At 39.6% G+C, this 16,971-nt stretch overlaps 1 protein-coding gene across 1 annotated transcript in view; it reads left to right on the top strand.

The window, feature by feature from the left end:
* The window catches only part of LOC144269194 (vitellogenin-1-like), a 46,024-nt gene extending 29,349 nt beyond the window's left edge, over positions 1 to 16,675 (top strand). Inside the window, exons 21-36 of the mRNA XM_077824699.1 lie at positions 1,269 to 1,488; positions 2,195 to 2,370; positions 2,767 to 2,921; positions 3,350 to 3,416; positions 4,956 to 5,032; positions 5,099 to 5,141; positions 6,315 to 6,521; positions 7,732 to 7,874; positions 7,960 to 8,098; positions 9,447 to 9,582; positions 10,428 to 10,614; positions 10,964 to 11,061; positions 11,795 to 11,889; positions 11,995 to 12,154; positions 13,372 to 13,533; positions 16,551 to 16,675. Of these exons, the coding sequence (XP_077680825.1) occupies positions 1,269 to 1,488; positions 2,195 to 2,370; positions 2,767 to 2,921; positions 3,350 to 3,416; positions 4,956 to 5,032; positions 5,099 to 5,141; positions 6,315 to 6,521; positions 7,732 to 7,874; positions 7,960 to 8,098; positions 9,447 to 9,582; positions 10,428 to 10,614; positions 10,964 to 11,061; positions 11,795 to 11,889; positions 11,995 to 12,154; positions 13,372 to 13,533; positions 16,551 to 16,675 (2,190 nt within the window). The remainder of the gene's footprint in view (positions 1 to 1,268; positions 1,489 to 2,194; positions 2,371 to 2,766; positions 2,922 to 3,349; positions 3,417 to 4,955; positions 5,033 to 5,098; positions 5,142 to 6,314; positions 6,522 to 7,731; positions 7,875 to 7,959; positions 8,099 to 9,446; positions 9,583 to 10,427; positions 10,615 to 10,963; positions 11,062 to 11,794; positions 11,890 to 11,994; positions 12,155 to 13,371; positions 13,534 to 16,550) is intronic.
* The last annotated feature ends 296 nt before the right edge of the window (positions 16,676 to 16,971 follow it).

The following is a 16,971-nucleotide window of genomic DNA, read 5'->3' on the forward strand; positions in this document are numbered from 1 at the left end:
CACAGCGCACTCTGGTGGGAAAAAGGCAGAACTGCAGAAGTTATTTTCTTCTGGGAGTTACTGTTGTGTTCTATCGCCACAGCACTCTCTGGTGGACAAAAGGCAGAACTGCAGCAACTTTTCAGCCGAAGCTTTTTTATGCGCAAAAAAATTAAAAATATGCATGACTCATTAGTTATGCATGCACGCAGTGGCGCAGAATTCCCCCAGGAGTATATAAGATAGAGCAGCCCCTGTGGCACTAAAACAAGTTGAATCCTCCTAGTCTGTGCCTCTCCGCTGAGTCTGTGGAGAGCTGCAGCACAGAATCTGGCCCTGACTGTTGAACTGCCGCTAAATGAACCGTAACTAAATGATGACCCTAACTTGAACAATTCGCAGCATAGTTGGAATTTACCTACAAAAGAAAGAGTTACCATTAAAAGCTCTATTTTTAGAGTATGCCTCTGATGACTGAGGAATCTTGTTCACAAAAATGTGAAGTATTTACTCATTTCTGAAAAAGTAAAATTGGTTGTAACCCTTTTACTACATTTAAACAGGCACTATGTACCTGGCTGGTGGAAACTCATGGTTCTCTCTCTTTAGGTGTTAGTTTCATTGCTCAGGGAAACCATAAATCTCATTGCACAGATTTAGTTCCAACCTCTTAACTGTAATTCAGTGGGTCCTTTGGAACCATTGATTGCCATATATGGAATGCTTAGGTGAAGCATCCACTTTGGCCATCTAGGAGATCTTTGTGGCTTTCTTAGCTGATGGAACTTGTAGTCCTTACTAGGCCCTTATGAAGGCAAAAGCCTCATTGACTTGAGTAAGGGCCCCACAGTTTGGCTCAATGTTTACGGTAGGACAGAATTCCATACTATACATTTCTTTTTGTCTAGCATTTCTACAGTCATTATAGGGTTACCGAGATACTGGGATTCAGTGAACACAGCTTGACTCACTGAGCAAACAAAGCAAAATAAAATAATTAGCACATTTAGGTGGAACTCCGTTTTCCAGTCTTAAACCCTTCTATTCTAACTAGATACCCTAAACATGAGATAACATGGCCTACTTGACCATGATATGACATGGCCAATTTGACCAGCTGACAACAGGGTCATTCCATATCAGACCACCAGAATCTCAAGTAAATCAATTAGTCACCTTATAAAACATACAGGAATCTATTCTTAAAACAGGAGATTTAACAATTTGTTTATATTTTTTATTATCAGCATCAGAGAATCTAACATTGACATGTGTTTATTACACAATAGGGCAGACTGTCTTCAGAAATCATTTCAACAGGAAGCATCTATTCAGCTGGACAATCATCCCAACAGAAAGTATCATCTGTTCGTTCCATGTGCTTCAATGCAAGTACATTTGGAGTTGAATTTTGCGCAGAAATAAAAAGTGTGAATGCTGCATTTATCAGAAAGGCTCCTCTCTATTATCTGGTTGGGGAGAATGCTCTTAAACTTACCTGCAAACCAGGTAAATACTATTGTCTTGAGAGAAACTAATAAATATTTGTCTTTCTATCTGAGGCACTTTCATGACCCCTATTACCTTAGTATCTCAGCACCTTACAATATTTAATATATTTATCATCACAACACCCCAGAGAGACTAAATGACTAGCCCATGGTCATACATGAAATCTGAAGCAGAGGAAGATATTGAACAAAGATTTCCCAAGTCCCAGGCTAGTGGCATGAACTCTGGACAATCCTTTAAATGTCCAGCGGCAAGCTCAATATCTAATTAATTAATATATAAACACAGAAATTCATGTTAATTTGTCAAGACCCATATGGCAACAAATGTGTAATTCTCTTATCACAGCTGTTGCCAAGTAAGGCAGCGCCAATAAACTCTGGTCAAAAAAGCAATTTATTCCAGTGATCTGGATGTGCTGACTGGATTATCTACAATTTTTTATTTACTTGAAATGAATCTAGTGTCATGCTCAACACTGAAAAATGTATGTAAGTTCAATTTGCATGACACACTATCAAAGTCACTAAATACCAAAAATAGCCATTTTCACCAAATGCAAATAGAACTGCAAAAAACTGTTGCTTTATCTCCCACATACAATATAAAAGCCGAAATTGGCACATTCTGGGCTATTGTAATCCTCTCCTGCTATTAATAACAATAACCAGTAACAGTGATAATAATTGCCATGTCATGTCAGTCCATACAGAGTCATCAATTGAGAAAATACAAGTAACAATTCAAGCAGGTGCTCAGGCTGCTGCAAAAATGGTGCGTTTGGTAACATTTGAAGACCCAGAAACTGAACTAGCTTCCGGCAAAGAGGCAATTCAAAAAATGAAGAAAATCCTTGATGATCCCACAGTCCAGACCCAGGTACTTATATAATATATACACTTCTAGACTTGCAGGGGACAATATACACATACTTGGTAAACTCTTAATAGCAAATAAAGTGACAATAACAAGGCAAACTTAGTACTTTAGATAGTGTAGGAAATAACATCATACCGTATTAACTTCAGTCATGCGTAATTCTATCCACCATACCTTCTACACATTCTCGTCTAAATGTGTTGGTTTAGAGAACCATCCCGTGTGGACATCACTAAAATATATTATAAACAGAGATGAAGTCTCTATTGGGGGACTCGACCTTGCTTTGTGGAGGACAGCAGAAGGACTTCTTTCTCTCAGCAGAGCATTTTACTTAAAAACTTCTGCCAGCGAACAGAATAATAATTGTCTTTCTCTGCTCCTGTCTTCGACTAGGGAAAATCACTCCGAATCCGAAAAGACAGAAAATCGTCATCCAGCTCCAGCAGCTCCAGCAGCTCCAGCTCCTCCAGCAGCAACAGTAGCTCCAGCTCATCCAGCAGCCAGTCCAGCAGTGATGCTCAGCCTAAGGCCACAAAGATAAATCTGAAGAAGAAGGATGCAGCTTCCTTTGACTCTTCATTGGGCCCATCAAGCAAGAAACAGCAGAAGGGGCATCAAGGATATGAGCAGGAAGGACCCCGCAGCAAAGGGCGTTCTAAAACCAAAGGGAAGACGTTATCTCCATTTGGGAAAAGCAGCAGCAGCAGCAGCAGCAGCAGCAGCAGCAGTGAAGCCATCTCCGGCGGACCCAGCAGCAGCAGCAGCAGCAGCAGCAGCAGCAGCGAAAGTGCTGATAAAACTCGCTATGATGCCAAGAAGCGTTCCAAGGAGTCGTATCCAAAAGAGGAGAAGAAACATGCGAAGTCTAAATACGCCAGTCGCAGCAGCTATGACTCCTCTGCAGACTGGGTAACCATTTTTAATGTATCCCAGGTGACTGTGGCGTGGCGGTTGTTGTATCATTGCCGGCAATAATTTGTTTTGGAATTTTGCAGGAAAAGCACGTTCCAGAAATGTACCGACTCGTCTTCAAGTCCCATTCGGTAGGTCCAATATTTAAGTGTTCTCTTTAATGATCATTACACTGAGAAGTGAAGCAGGTATTAGAGCAAACCCATATGGCTCCGTGCTAGGAATCATAGAATCATAGAATCTCAGGGTTGGAAGGGACCTCAGGAGGTCATCTAGTCCAACCCCCTGCTCAAAGCAGGACCGATCCCCAACTAAATCATCCCAGCCAGGGCTTTGTCAAGCCTGACCTTAAAAACTTCTAGGGAAGGAGATTCCACCACCTCCCTAGGTAACACATTCCAGTGTTTCACCACCCTCGTAGTGAAAAAGTTTTTCCTAATATCCAACCTAAATCTCCCCCACTGCAACTTGAGACCATTACTCCTTGTTCTGTCATCTGCTACCACTGAGAACAGTCTAGATCCATCCTCTTTGGAACCCCCTTTCAGGTAGTTGAAAGCAGCTATCAAATCCCTCCTCATTCTTCTGTTCCGTAGACTAAACAATCCCAGTTCCCTCAGCCTCTCCTCATAAGTCATGTGCTCCAGCCCCCTAATCATTTTTGTTGAATACTATTATCTTGAGAGGAAGATTGACAATAGATGCTGATTTTGCACTGACACAGCGAGTGAGAAAAATTCAGAGAGAAGAGGGAAAATATTCACATAGTGTTCATTGATCTTTGCCCAAGTTCCCAGGAAAGTCACCTGGAGGTGTATGAGGGAGAAAATGATGCAGAACTTTGTGAGCAGCTTGTTCAAGCCATATATGTAGGTGCAATGTCAACAGCCAGAACTTCGTAGTGGTGAAAGAGAAGAACTATCGGTAAAGGTGGGAGTGCATCAGGGATCAGCATTGAGCCCTTTCTTATTTATCCTCATCCTGGATACCCTTACAAGGAACATACAAAAGAAGGAGGCACTTTGGTGCATGTTGTTTCTACGCAGTGAGGAGAAAGATAGTCTAGAAGAGGATCTTTATAAATAGAGAGATGTGTAGGAGAGACATGCACTCAAAATAAGCAAAGGAAAAACAATATATGGTATGTCACTTTACTAATGTGACCACTGAAGAATTATCCCTACAACTAGGGATAACAAAATAATACGATATTTTAGCATGGATGAGCTATGTGCAGAATTCTTAGACAATCAACAGCCGTAATAAGAGCTTGCCACCTGCCTAGACGTTACCAGAAGGCAGATTCTGTGTGCATCACAGCCGAGGTGAGTTCTAAGGAGGCCCTGAAACGAGGAGGATAATGTGACGGCTTTATGGACTCTTCCTGTAAACTTCTTGTTATTAGGGCTGGTCACAAAATAGGAAAATTGTTCTGTGAAATTTGTAATGAAAAAATCCTGCTCTTATTTGTACAAATAAAACGCTTTTAACCGGCTCTAGTTTCATAATGATCCATTACACGGCTTCGGTGCCTCCGTGTGACGTAGTAGCTGATTACTGCCGCAAGAGCTTTCAGTTAGGAGAGGGAGTTTTCAGGATAAGAGCTGGGTTTGGCCAGATACCTGTCCCACCGTCTTTTACCTATTTCTCTTTTCCAGACTCCGGGTCAGGTGTCGTCAAGCAGCTCATCATCATCATCATCATCATCTTCATCTTCATCTTCATCTTCATCTTCATCTTCCCCTCCGTCAGGCAGCAGCAGCAGCAGCAGCAGCTCCAGAGACAGAAGCAGCAGAAACAGCAGCAGCAGCAGCAGCAGTAGCAGCAGCAGCAGCGATTCTAGCTTTGCACACGAGGTGAAATTTTCTCTTTGCCTAGGAACTAGACTGCGTAAGAGGAGTTGTTGACCTTGCCTCTGCCTCCAGCCATTAACCCCAATGAGTCGTTAACTCCCCAGAAAATGCCCGACAGGGAGATCTTTTTTGAAACCAGAAATGATTTCTTTCCTGTGAAAAATTGTGACCAACGATGTTAAAAGTTCCTTTCTTGATTAAATGTTTCAATATTTATTTTTTTTGGAGTCTTCAGGAGTCAAAAACGTTCAAAGAAAAGTTTCATTTTTGGGTGGCTAGAAATGGAAAGATTTTCAATTTTTTAATGGAAACTCCAAAATTGAAATTTGTGGGGAAAATTGCCATGTCATTGATAGGGTATTTTCCATCACAAAGTGTTTTGACAGAAAATTTTCAACCAGCTCTACTGAAAAACACAACTTAGGCATGTGTCCTATATAATTTACATATTCAGTGAGAACTATGAAAAAACCCACCTGTACATTTAAATGTTAAATCCTAGTCTTGCTGTCTGGAGTAGAGCCACAGAAGTCATCAGTGTACGTCCAGTGTAACAGAGACAAAATCTGGCCATGTGCTCGTAAAACGGATCCATTACTTTTAGGGAGATACAAATATTTCCTTAAGCACTGGTTAGCTCACTAACGTTCACTATCTGTAGTGTGGTATTCTGAATCCATTCCAAGTAAATGTATCTTAATAATAGCATACCAGCCTGGCGCAACTACATAGTGAAATATCCAAAGGATTCATAATATTGTGTGAATACTGCAATTAATAAGGAACTCACAACTCTCATTATGTCTCAAAGGAGTTGCTTCTGAATGAATATATTGCTGTGGTAATAATATCCAATAAGTGTTCTAGAAATCTATTAAATATTAAAAATAATACACAAAATCTTAATAAGTCCATTGATATGTCTTAAGTGAGCCGTGGATCTTGTGTCAAGACAACTGCATCTTTTAAAATTCTTTATTCTACTGAGATAAAAAAGGAGAATAACCCACCAAAATTACACTGAATTAACAATAAGAATCGGGAACTATGTTCATTCTCAACCAGCCCAGGCTCTGTACTGCTGTACTGGAATCAGTGCAGTACAAAATGAATCCAATGTTCACCATTGACTATACATGTGCAGTTAAGCATGGCCACTTTTGTTTTGTTTTTCAGCCCAATTTCCTGGGAGACGTACTTCCACCTGGACTCACCATTGTGGCTCGGGCAGTTAGGAGTGACAACAAAAATCAAGGTTACCAAGCCACAGCATATATTAACTCTGCTGCTGCCAAAGTCGATATGCAAGTGGTTGTGGTTCAGCTTGCTGAAACTAACTGGAAAGCATGTGCTGATTCTGTAGTATTGCCTCTCAAAGCACAGGTAAAGATAGAACTGGCTCAACCAAGTTAGAGCTTTAAAAGGCCTGAGGCTATCAAATAACCAGATGGGTATGCTGATTAGAGATGGTCAAACAAGGAAAACAAATTTTCCTGGCATTTTTCACAAATATTTTTCATTAAAATTTTGAATTTTTGAAAAAAAGTCAACCTCTCTTTATAAACCTTCTGAAAAACAGGAAAATAAATTTGTGAAAATTTTCAAAATTTGTTTGCAAAATATTTGTAGCTAAATTTTGAAAATCTGAAAATGTTTGACCAGCTCAAGTACCAATTTACACCAACTGAGGATCTGGCTCATTCCTTTCTTTATATGTGCATTTCAGATGACTGCCACTTCAAGTATTGTATGATGCATAGCTGTCATGTTGGTCCAAGGATATTAGAGAGACAAGGTGTTCCATCTTGCCTTTGGCTATGCTGCTCAGAGTACCTTTCTCAGAGTTGAAGAAAAGCTCTGTGTGGCTCAGAAGCTTGTCTTTTACACCAGAAATTGGTCCAATACAAAATTTTACCTCACCCACCTTGCCACTTCAAGGACATTTTGTTTCCTTCTTTCCATATAAGATAGGTGCTGAAGTGATGTTGGGTGGTGAGTTGATGCCTGAAAGCATTGGAATTAGGGCACTGTGTTTGCAGTTTCTATTTTCAAGCCTCTCTGTACAGCAATGCCCACGTGCCCCAGTCATGGAAGCCTTCATTTGCAGAGCTATGTACATGTATAGTGATCTCCAGACTTCTGCATTTTGTGGCTGCCGTTTCAAAGTTTCATCAGAATTGTCAGTAGTGAAAATTGTTTATCTTTGCAGAACCAGACATTTTTGTAAAAGTGAAATTTCTAGAAGAGTACACCATGTCTTTTTTAAATATACAGCTTGATGATGAATTTGCAAAATGTAATGAATCTCAGCAAAATGTCACACTGCAGAATTCTAGTTCATGTTTCAGTGCAAGATTCCGAACATTCAAAATGGGAACATTCAGCCTTGCCTACCACACTTAGCGTTCACCCCCATATTCCTCCAGATGTAGCCATAACTCCTCCACAAGTATATTTTAGTGAATGAGTTAGGAGCATTGAAGACTTCACTGAAGTTGCATAAAAAGATCATGTATTTTGATATGATGACAGATTTTTTTGTGATATGATTTCATTTCCAAAATTCTAATGACTTTTTCTGTTCCTCATAAAGGCCAGGTTCAGGTGGGGCAAGGAATGCCGGGACTACAGAATTGAAGCAAGAGCTTCCACAGGCCAAATTTCAAGGAATCCAGCCATACAGGTGAAGATGGCTTGGACAAAACTTCCATCCTGGATAAGGAGGACAACTATAACGTATGCAGTTATTTGTTGTGTTGTTCTTGTTACATTGGTTGGTGTTATGAAGGTTCTGAGTATGTCACATCTTGTTTATCTCTAGAGCTATGGAATTTGTTCCTGGAATAGCACTCATGATGGGCTTCTCAGAAGTGTATCAGAAAAATCCTTCTCGGGAGGTTGTATTAAGAGCAGTTGCAACTTCACCGCGGACAATTAATACAGTCATAAAGGCTCCTGGGGTATGTGGGACTTTTGTTTGTTTGTTTGTTTTTCCAAATATACTTTCTACTTGTAATACATCTAAGCTAATTCTGAGAAAGGAAAAATGCAGACCCTTCCCTCCTACACAAGCTACCATAGATCCTGAATACACAGGGCTTGATCCTGTAGTGTGCCATAAAGCACAAGATAAAAAAAGTGATCAGCATGACCGGAAGTCCTTGGGAACCTGATGCTTTCATAATGAAAGAGACACCAACTGCACAGAACCAACTCACTCCAGCCTGCAGAGTAATGCCCAAAGGGGAAGACTTTAGCCAAATCCTTCATTTCTATGCCGAGGGTGGCACTAAAGTTGATATCTCCTCAGATATGCCCATCCTGCCCACACACTTTGCTTGTTATTATCCTGGGCTCTCAGGAGTATGGCGTATGTGTCTTACAAAGGATACATTGAGGAAGACTATGGCTAATGCTTAACCTTACTTGCACCTATATGCTGCCTGGTGCTGGAGTCCTACAGCCCAGAGCTTCTTGCAGTCCATTACTCACGGATTTGCAGGATCAAACCTTGGAATTCCCAAATGAAGCACTCCTCTGAACAAACAAGAAGGGCTATGTTTTCACAGCAGCCTGCACAGATGTAGTCTGCAGACTCCAACTGATTAATTGGTCTTTGTCCACTAAATCCCTGTGCATCTTTATGAAAAATGTCCCCTAGTGAGTCTGGCTTAAATTAATAACAGCTTGGCTTTCCATAAAGGAAATAAGTGTGTCCTTAACCTACCCTTGTACTTCAATTTTCCAGGGGTTTTTCATATGTGATAAGGAGGGAGTGGTGTATAACCTGTTTATCTATGTATATTTAATGTGTCTTTCACTATGGTATGTGAGCTCAACCAAAATCACATCAAACCAGCTTTCATTCTCTAAGACTGGCAGCTAGTGCATGCTCTTTCATCAGCTGTACCTAGTTGCAGTGGGACAGCATAAGGCACAGGGAACTTATTACTCAGTCATCCTGTGGTGTGGTGGTTTCTTTGGTTTGGTTTTTCGTTTTAAGGAAGACACTTAACAATACCATAAACATCACCTGTGCATCTTAATTCCCTATGTCTTTAAATGATCATTCAAAGATAATCTCTCAAGAATATGTACAAATGATAATAAAATAAAAGATAATGAGCTTATAAAAATGTATATGTTAGGTTTGGGTGCCTACAGTGTCCTGGGAAGACTGTAATAACTCCAGTTATACAAATACATATTTAGGGAATTTTTAACAAGGGGGGGGTCTTTTTTTCTGTATGATTGACCAAATTGTATGACTAAACATAGCCTAAAGCATTTTCATTACTTCTTTTTCAGCTAACCCTTTACTATGAGGCTTTCCCACTTCCATTTGCATTGCCTGTGAGCCCAGCTCCAGCTTCTCAGGCTCAAGAAGTGACTGCTTGGAATTTCCTTCCAGAAATATCTTCACTGATAGCTAAAGAAGATCAATGTAAATGTTACTTCAGTACTGGTCTAGTATCTGATAAATGAGCAATGATTATTTGTAGTAGTTAACACTTGGCCCCTCCAGTGACTCTGTCTCCCGTCAGCTTTGGGCTTTGTCTTTCCCAGCAGTGTTCTTCTGGGGAAACTTGGTAACCCTTATCTTTACGCTTACCCCAACCATAGGCGATGCCTTCTCAGCAGTTGTTGGAAGAGGGGCGTAGGGAGTTCAGGTCTATATACATGCTTAGGAATGCATGGGTTTCACACAGAGATCCCAAGTGGCTACAAGCACTGTAAGCCCTGTTCTTTGTCCCTTCCAAGAGTCTGTCATACCCACCACAAGAGGGATGACATGGTGGATATAGGGCAGGGACATGAGTTTTCCAATCCTATTTATTTTCCTTAGAAGGGGGATTTCATGATTTTTAGTAGGACTGGGTCTGTCTAATTCTAATGATACTTATTACAAACAGTGGCAAAATTTGGGGAGATGCTACTAGTTTTTGTCAGGGGTTCAGCTTTTAGCTTCTCAGGAATGTGATAGTAACAGTGTCTTTAAAATTAGACTATCACTAGATGGTTTGTTTTCAGCTGCTTATCAAAATAAGTGATGGATACACAGCAGTATAATTCTACATAGATTGATCATTTTATGTTGCTGCCATGCCTTTCTTAAGTATGTATACTTAGGCTGAGATCTTGAACGCTGCCAAGGAGTTTTGGCTGTCCAATTCCCATTGATTTTAATGGGAACTGACCATTCAGACCTCTTGGGCAGCTTTCAAAATCTCCCTGACAATCTCGACAGCACAGTTGCATCTGCCATTTATTTTTATTGTTATTTTTCAGCCACATGTGAAGTGAAGGAAGAAAACTTCAAAACATTTGACAAAGTGAAGTACAGATGTTCATTCAGTAAAGACTGCAACCTCGTGGTAGCTCAAGACTGCACTGCTCACCCCAAATTCATCGTCATGACGAGAAAAGTCGATCCCCGCTCTTCCTCCAGGGAGGTGTACATCAATATTAGTTCATCGTAAGTGTAATAATTCTTGAGTTGCTGTATAGAATTTTAGGCAGTTCGTTTAAATTTTATTGCATTGGGGAAAATGCTGGGTACTTTTTAAATCATAATACCAGCAATCCTCTTCTGCCTTCCAGCCTCTATCTTCAATTTCTCAGGTAATGCTTATCAACAGCCCCCACACAGCTACCTCCTTGCGCTTCTCATTTTGAGGAAAGTGTTGAACCAGAGCCCTAAGCTCAAGCGATGTTGAACTTTGGGGGCATATTCAAAATCTGGATGCTGAAGTTGGGGCTGTGTCTGTGTTGGTCATTTACATCAATGTTCCCACAGTTAAACATGTTTGTTTTCTTCTTTCAAGAAGCATCAGACTCTATCTTTCTGCGTCTTCTTCTATCCTCGTGTCATACAATGATGGACCAGTGTTAACACGCAGCAAGGTGTATCAAAATAAAAGAGGTACAGTGTGTTACCCACCTTTCCAGGAATTATTTAGAAATTACATATTTACAGGAACATAGAATCATAGAATTGTAGGATTGGAAGGGTCCTCGAGAGGTCATCTAGTCTAGCCCCCTGCACTCATGGCAGGACTAAGTATTATCTAGACCAAAATATTTGACAAGCTTACTGAGGACTTCTAGATGTAAAAAATAATTCAATACTAAGAAAAGCTGTGGGCCTGATACTCCTGTGACTTATTTTGGTTTTACATACATGACTTCAACTGACATACTGTTAATTTTCACTAATAAGTGAATCCGGCCAATTATTATATTGATTTGTATTGTGTGCTTGCCACTGTAAAGCATGAGGATTAATCTTCTTACTGAAATGTGAAGCATTTTGCATTCAAAGCTGCTTGAATATGTTGGTACTTGTTTATATGTAGGTGCAATGCCATGATGATGAACATCATAGAGGAAGCTAAATATTTAGGACCAGATCTTCAGCTGGTGTAAATCAGGCTAGCTCTGTTGACTAGACAGAAAAGTCAATGGTAGCTATATAGATTTAGAGAAGAAGCATTTTTCAAATAAAAAGAAAAAACTCTTATTTCTGACCTTACTTCTCCACAAAAAATGTATTCAGATGGAAATAGTAAATTAATAATTATTTACATTATCCCTGAGATTAGATCATTTCATTTCAAAATTAGAGGAACGTCATAAACGGTCGTATCTTTTTACAGAAAACATTAAAATTTATAGAAATGAAACAACAGTTGTAGTAGAAGCTCCAGACCAAGGGCTGGCGAATGTGACTTTTGATGGCTCGACACTTAAGGTACTTCTGAATCTGTTATATTACTAGCTTTCTTCTCTTTTACACCTTGGCACTGTAATGGGCCAACACATCGGCATCGACAGCAAAAATGTGTTATGTTTATAGGTTACTGTTGTTTCATGGATGAGAGGAAGGACCTGTGGTATTTGTGGAAATAATGATGGACAAAAGCAAAATGAACTACTCATGCCCAATCATAGGCTGGCACACAGCTGCTCAGCTTTTGTCCATTCATGGGTATTGGTAGAAGAAACCTGCGCCGAAGGTCAGTAGATTTGAACACAATTTCTACTTAGAGAAAATGTCATTTTTATTTTATTTTCCCCCTAAAAATGCAAAAAATAAAAGAGAAACATTTACCTGTTAATAAAAAGGACCATTGTTATCATTCATTTTCTGTTTATATAACTAATTGTTATTTAGAACTCTCCCAATGAATCTGAAGCGTTGAATACTTTGTGTTCAAGTGAAAGACATCTGTTTCTCACATTCAGTTTACTATTAGAGGCTTGATTCTGCCACATTTACTCATATTAAGTAGTTCCTTACTCTATGACTGGCAAAATCAGACCCAGTCTTGCTCCCACTGAAGTCAGTGGAAGTTTCACCACTGATTTGCTTCGGAGCAGTAGTGGGCACTAAATCAGCTCGCTCTCTGTAGACTTAATTTAATCAAACAAACTACATATGTTATAAACAGCACACAGAGAATTTTAGTACATTGGGCCAGATCTTCAGCTGGGTAAACTGTCATAGCACCATTGACTTCAATTCCATCTTACCCCATCGGAGGATCTTGATAGAAAGCGTGGGTGAGGGGGGGTCCACAATGGGAAATACTCTTTCTGTATAAGTGTGTCTCCTTGCATGTATTTATAATAATACTACTCTCCCTCCAACAGTGCAGTATTTTTCATTTACTTTGGTCCTGTAAAGAGTCTCAATAGAGTCAAATGGGCTTTTTCTATTGATTTCAGTGGCAGCTGGATCATACCCATAAGCATGTCAGGAAACAAGATGGCATCCTGTGAATGTTAATTATCCTTTTAGTGCTGATAATTGCAGCATTATAAAAATCATCCAATACAACAATTGGTCTTGACATCATTAAACACTGCCATAACATATCTACTCACAAACAACTGCCATTTTTCCTAATGCAATTCAGTAGTCCCTATTCTTACACTGTACCTATTCTTAATAGCTTTCAGACCTAAGAGGTGCTATTTCTAAAAGAGTGGACTACAGGATTTCATTTGGGCCATACTGTGCCATCAGTTTTTAAACACAACTCCCTTTTCAAAAATCAGTTTTCCCCACTAACTATGGTCCTGCTCTTGCCACCTTTACTGCTGTGAAAATGGGTCACTGGGGAGTTGTACTTAAAACCTGAGGAGAAAATATGGACTTTTCTTATTGTAAGGAAAGATTAGAGCCTCTGTATTCCTTAGGGTTTAACTACATTTTTCTTTTTCCTCTTAGGGTGTAAACTGCAACGCCGCTATGTGAAACTGAAGGGACATCCTGTTATTGATGGAAAGGAATCTACATGTTACTCTGTTGACAGGATACTGCAGTGTATGAGAGGCTGTACTCCAACTGAGAAAACCTCAGTTAAAGTTGGCTTCTCCTGTTTCCCAAAAGGTAGGATTTTTGTTTTGTTTTGTTTTGTTTTACTTTCTTTGTCACATACCAGAGGAGCTCTGTCAGATCAGTTAGTCAAGATATAGCACAGCATCACGCAGACCCCCAACTACCCACCTGGCTTTCAGAGCTGTTATTTCCTAACCCCATTAATATTTTACATAAGCAATTACAATCATGGGTAGCTAGAAGCCAAAGTGGATTATCTTGCGGATGGTATTGTCTGAAAAAAATCTTAGCCATGGTAAAAGGGTCAGCAGTGACCAATAAAAATGTGTCATGCCTTCCAGATGTTTCACTGAGTTGTGATAAGCAACAAAAAGTCCTTTTAGTCACATTGCAATCTGCTATTTCATATAGACCAAGATGAGTAAAAAAACTGAAAGTCAGTCACGTAATGTGACATGACTACAGTGTGATTAGGCTGCCATGCTCTGCCCATGTGCAATGCATCAACAAAAAACATATTGCTAAAGTGTTCTCCAGATTATTTCAGAAAACAGATTGTTTTTGAAGGTATTTAACTCTCAGACACATCAAATTTTTAAAAAGCATGGACCTGATTCTGTTTTCACTTATATCAACTTGACACTAGTGCAACTCCGTTGTCTACAAAGTAGATACTCTGCATTCACACAAGTTTGAGAGGAGAATCAGGCCTCATGTCTACAGAGTTTCTTCTATTCTGGTGCATTACTTCCAAATCCTTAAATATACAGGAATTGATCACACAACTCACATGTACCATAGAAGTAAACACAATTTACAACAGTACAGCTCTGTTCTGCACGATAAACTTCTGGGCCAGCGCCTCAGTTGGTGTAAACTGACATAGCTCCATAGAACTCAGTTTACACCAGAAGAAGAACCTAGTGTTCTCTGACTGATTTTAAACAATGTTCCTGAAGATCATCATGCTTTGCTCATATTATTAGAATACCCAATGTGCCGAAGCAGTTCACCAAAACATATCTCTTCAGTCTGCATCCCAGCTCACACAACCAATAAGAAAACTAACACAGTGAGCTAATAGCATATGGACAGCACCATGTGATGTGACTAGATGAATCCTTTTCAGAAAAGAAAAGACCTTCAGTGCCAAGCTATCTCTAAAATCTTGTCATATCCGTGTTCCACAGATTTTCTTTTGTGTCCATGTTCCATATCTGTGAAGTGTCATCACCCTAGGCCACTCACTGCTTCCGAATACTACACTATAATAAACTTGTCTCATTCTCACACAAAATGAAAAGAAGAAAATCAGCCAAATCAGTCATCGTAGTCACTGATGCTTGCACAGCAGCTGCTGGTTTCTCTGGTTCATTTATTGAACCTCAGACAAAAGAGCCCACTACCACCTCTGCTTCTTGCTCTTTTATCAAGGGTTTTTTTAATATTATTAATTATTATTATTTTCCTGAGGAGGAGGAAGAAGGTAGAGGATGCCATTGGTGTTCTTCAGTAACATGATTGCTTTTCCTCAGGCTGGGAATCAACAGCATTACAGTGGAACTCTTTAAGAGATGTCCTTTTTTTGTTGTTTTTGTTTGATGAACCAGATGAGTAGCAGGAGAAGCAGGTTCATAAAATGAACACCTATATATGAGGGCAGAATTCTTCTCTCAGATCCACACAGGGAGAACTCAGCTCTGATACTCTGCTCCTCACGAAGTGGGAGCCCACATCACTGACAGCAATGGGAGGCCCACACATGTAGGGTGAGCATAATATCAGGGAAGTTACTGCTGTGCAGAACTGAGGGGAAAATTTTCCCCTATTGCCCTAGACATCTATGGCCAAATACTGCAGTTTATACTTCAGGCAAGTTTGCCTGATGGGCCAGATCCTACAACCTCTGACTCACTTGCATCGTAGTTGCTCAGGTACGCAGTTCCATTGATGCCACTGAGACTGTTCGCAGAAGAGAGGACTACTTATGGGGCTAAGGGTCGCACGATTGGGCCCTTAGTATGCAACAATTTAGAAGACCAAGGCATGAGAAAAAGCTAAGCAAAAGCAAATCAAAACCAGGCACTTTAGGGTTTCTCATTTTCTAGCTTTAAAATATTAAATCTTTAATAACAAACAGCTCAAGCATCATGCTGGGATAATATATTTTATAGTTTATTATGCAAAACCTGTGTGTCAAGTTGGTCAGAGAAGTGTAATTCCACCAAATAGTGCATTAACATTTCATTCATTGAGTATGAATGACTGATACAGCCAAAACCCATACAAACAGTTCTGGGTTTTCTCTTGGTATATAATATAGCATGTTGTAAATATATTGCCCATATGTCTGACAAAACAACTAGAGATAAAATTATGAAAGGTTGGCACATTCTACTTAGGCAAACAATCTAAATGTGGGTTCTAATATTCTTCCATATGCAATGTTAAACCTCCAACCAGCTCAGAATATTTATTGGGAGGATGAATATTATTCCATTTCGATTATTTCAGCAGTAGGGGTTTATGATATATTAAAGCTGCTGTTGATAAAGCAACCTGGTAAGGTTAATACTGAAACTGACATTGCTCTGCCAGTTTTGAGAATATATGGAAAACTTTAATTAGAAGTTTATGAACCTCTGAAAATTCTCCAAAGGGCTTATCTTTCAGAATGAACTTAAACAGAGAGATGAAATATCCACCCACCCACTCCAGCCTCACAGGCAGTGATAATATGAAAAGAGATGGCTAATGTGCTTTTCTACAGAGTGCTCTTATTTAAAGGGCGGTCACATCCAGCACTTTTACAAGCTCCTGCTTTCTATATTTGTGCATCATGAAATGCAATTCATTTTGTTTTAGGGAAGTATTATAGTAATTACTCCACGAATGAAAATCCTGCTCCAAGTCAATAGGTCAGTCAGATGTTAATGGTGAAGGCAGGATTGGACCCATATTCTTTGTCTGGTGAAAGAGTTGGCAGCCATCAAAATAATATTGCCTTGAAATGTTTTCAAGTGTTAATTTGCTTGATGTTAGTTAATGTGGCTTTGCTCTTCTGACAGATTCTGCTGTGAGCCTGTCTGACTGGCATAGGAGCAGTCACAGGAAATATGCAGCCGAAGACATTGTGGCGTCTGTGGATGCTGACACTGACTGTTCCTGCACTGACGACTGTAGTTCATCTTAATGCTTTAGCAATATGCCATAGATGTACTCTCCCAAATGATTGAATAGTTGGACAGCTGCAAAGGGAATGCAATAGCTGCAGTAAAATATTAAAAAATATATGCTTTAAAAATAGGTAAGCTTAATGCATTACGTACAAAGTCAAATGCATTATGTACAATACATGCTGCTTAATAAATATGTTGCTCATTAAATAAGTATCCAGATCTCTTCCCCCCACCCCCTGCTTCTTATCAACAAAGCAATCAAGCCAAGTATAATATTCTGGTTCCTTTTATCTGGAATATAATTACACTG

The sequence above is a fragment of the Eretmochelys imbricata genome, chromosome 8 (genome assembly GCF_965152235.1).
Source record: "Eretmochelys imbricata isolate rEreImb1 chromosome 8, rEreImb1.hap1, whole genome shotgun sequence".
Lineage (NCBI taxonomy): Eukaryota > Metazoa > Chordata > Testudines > Cheloniidae > Eretmochelys > Eretmochelys imbricata.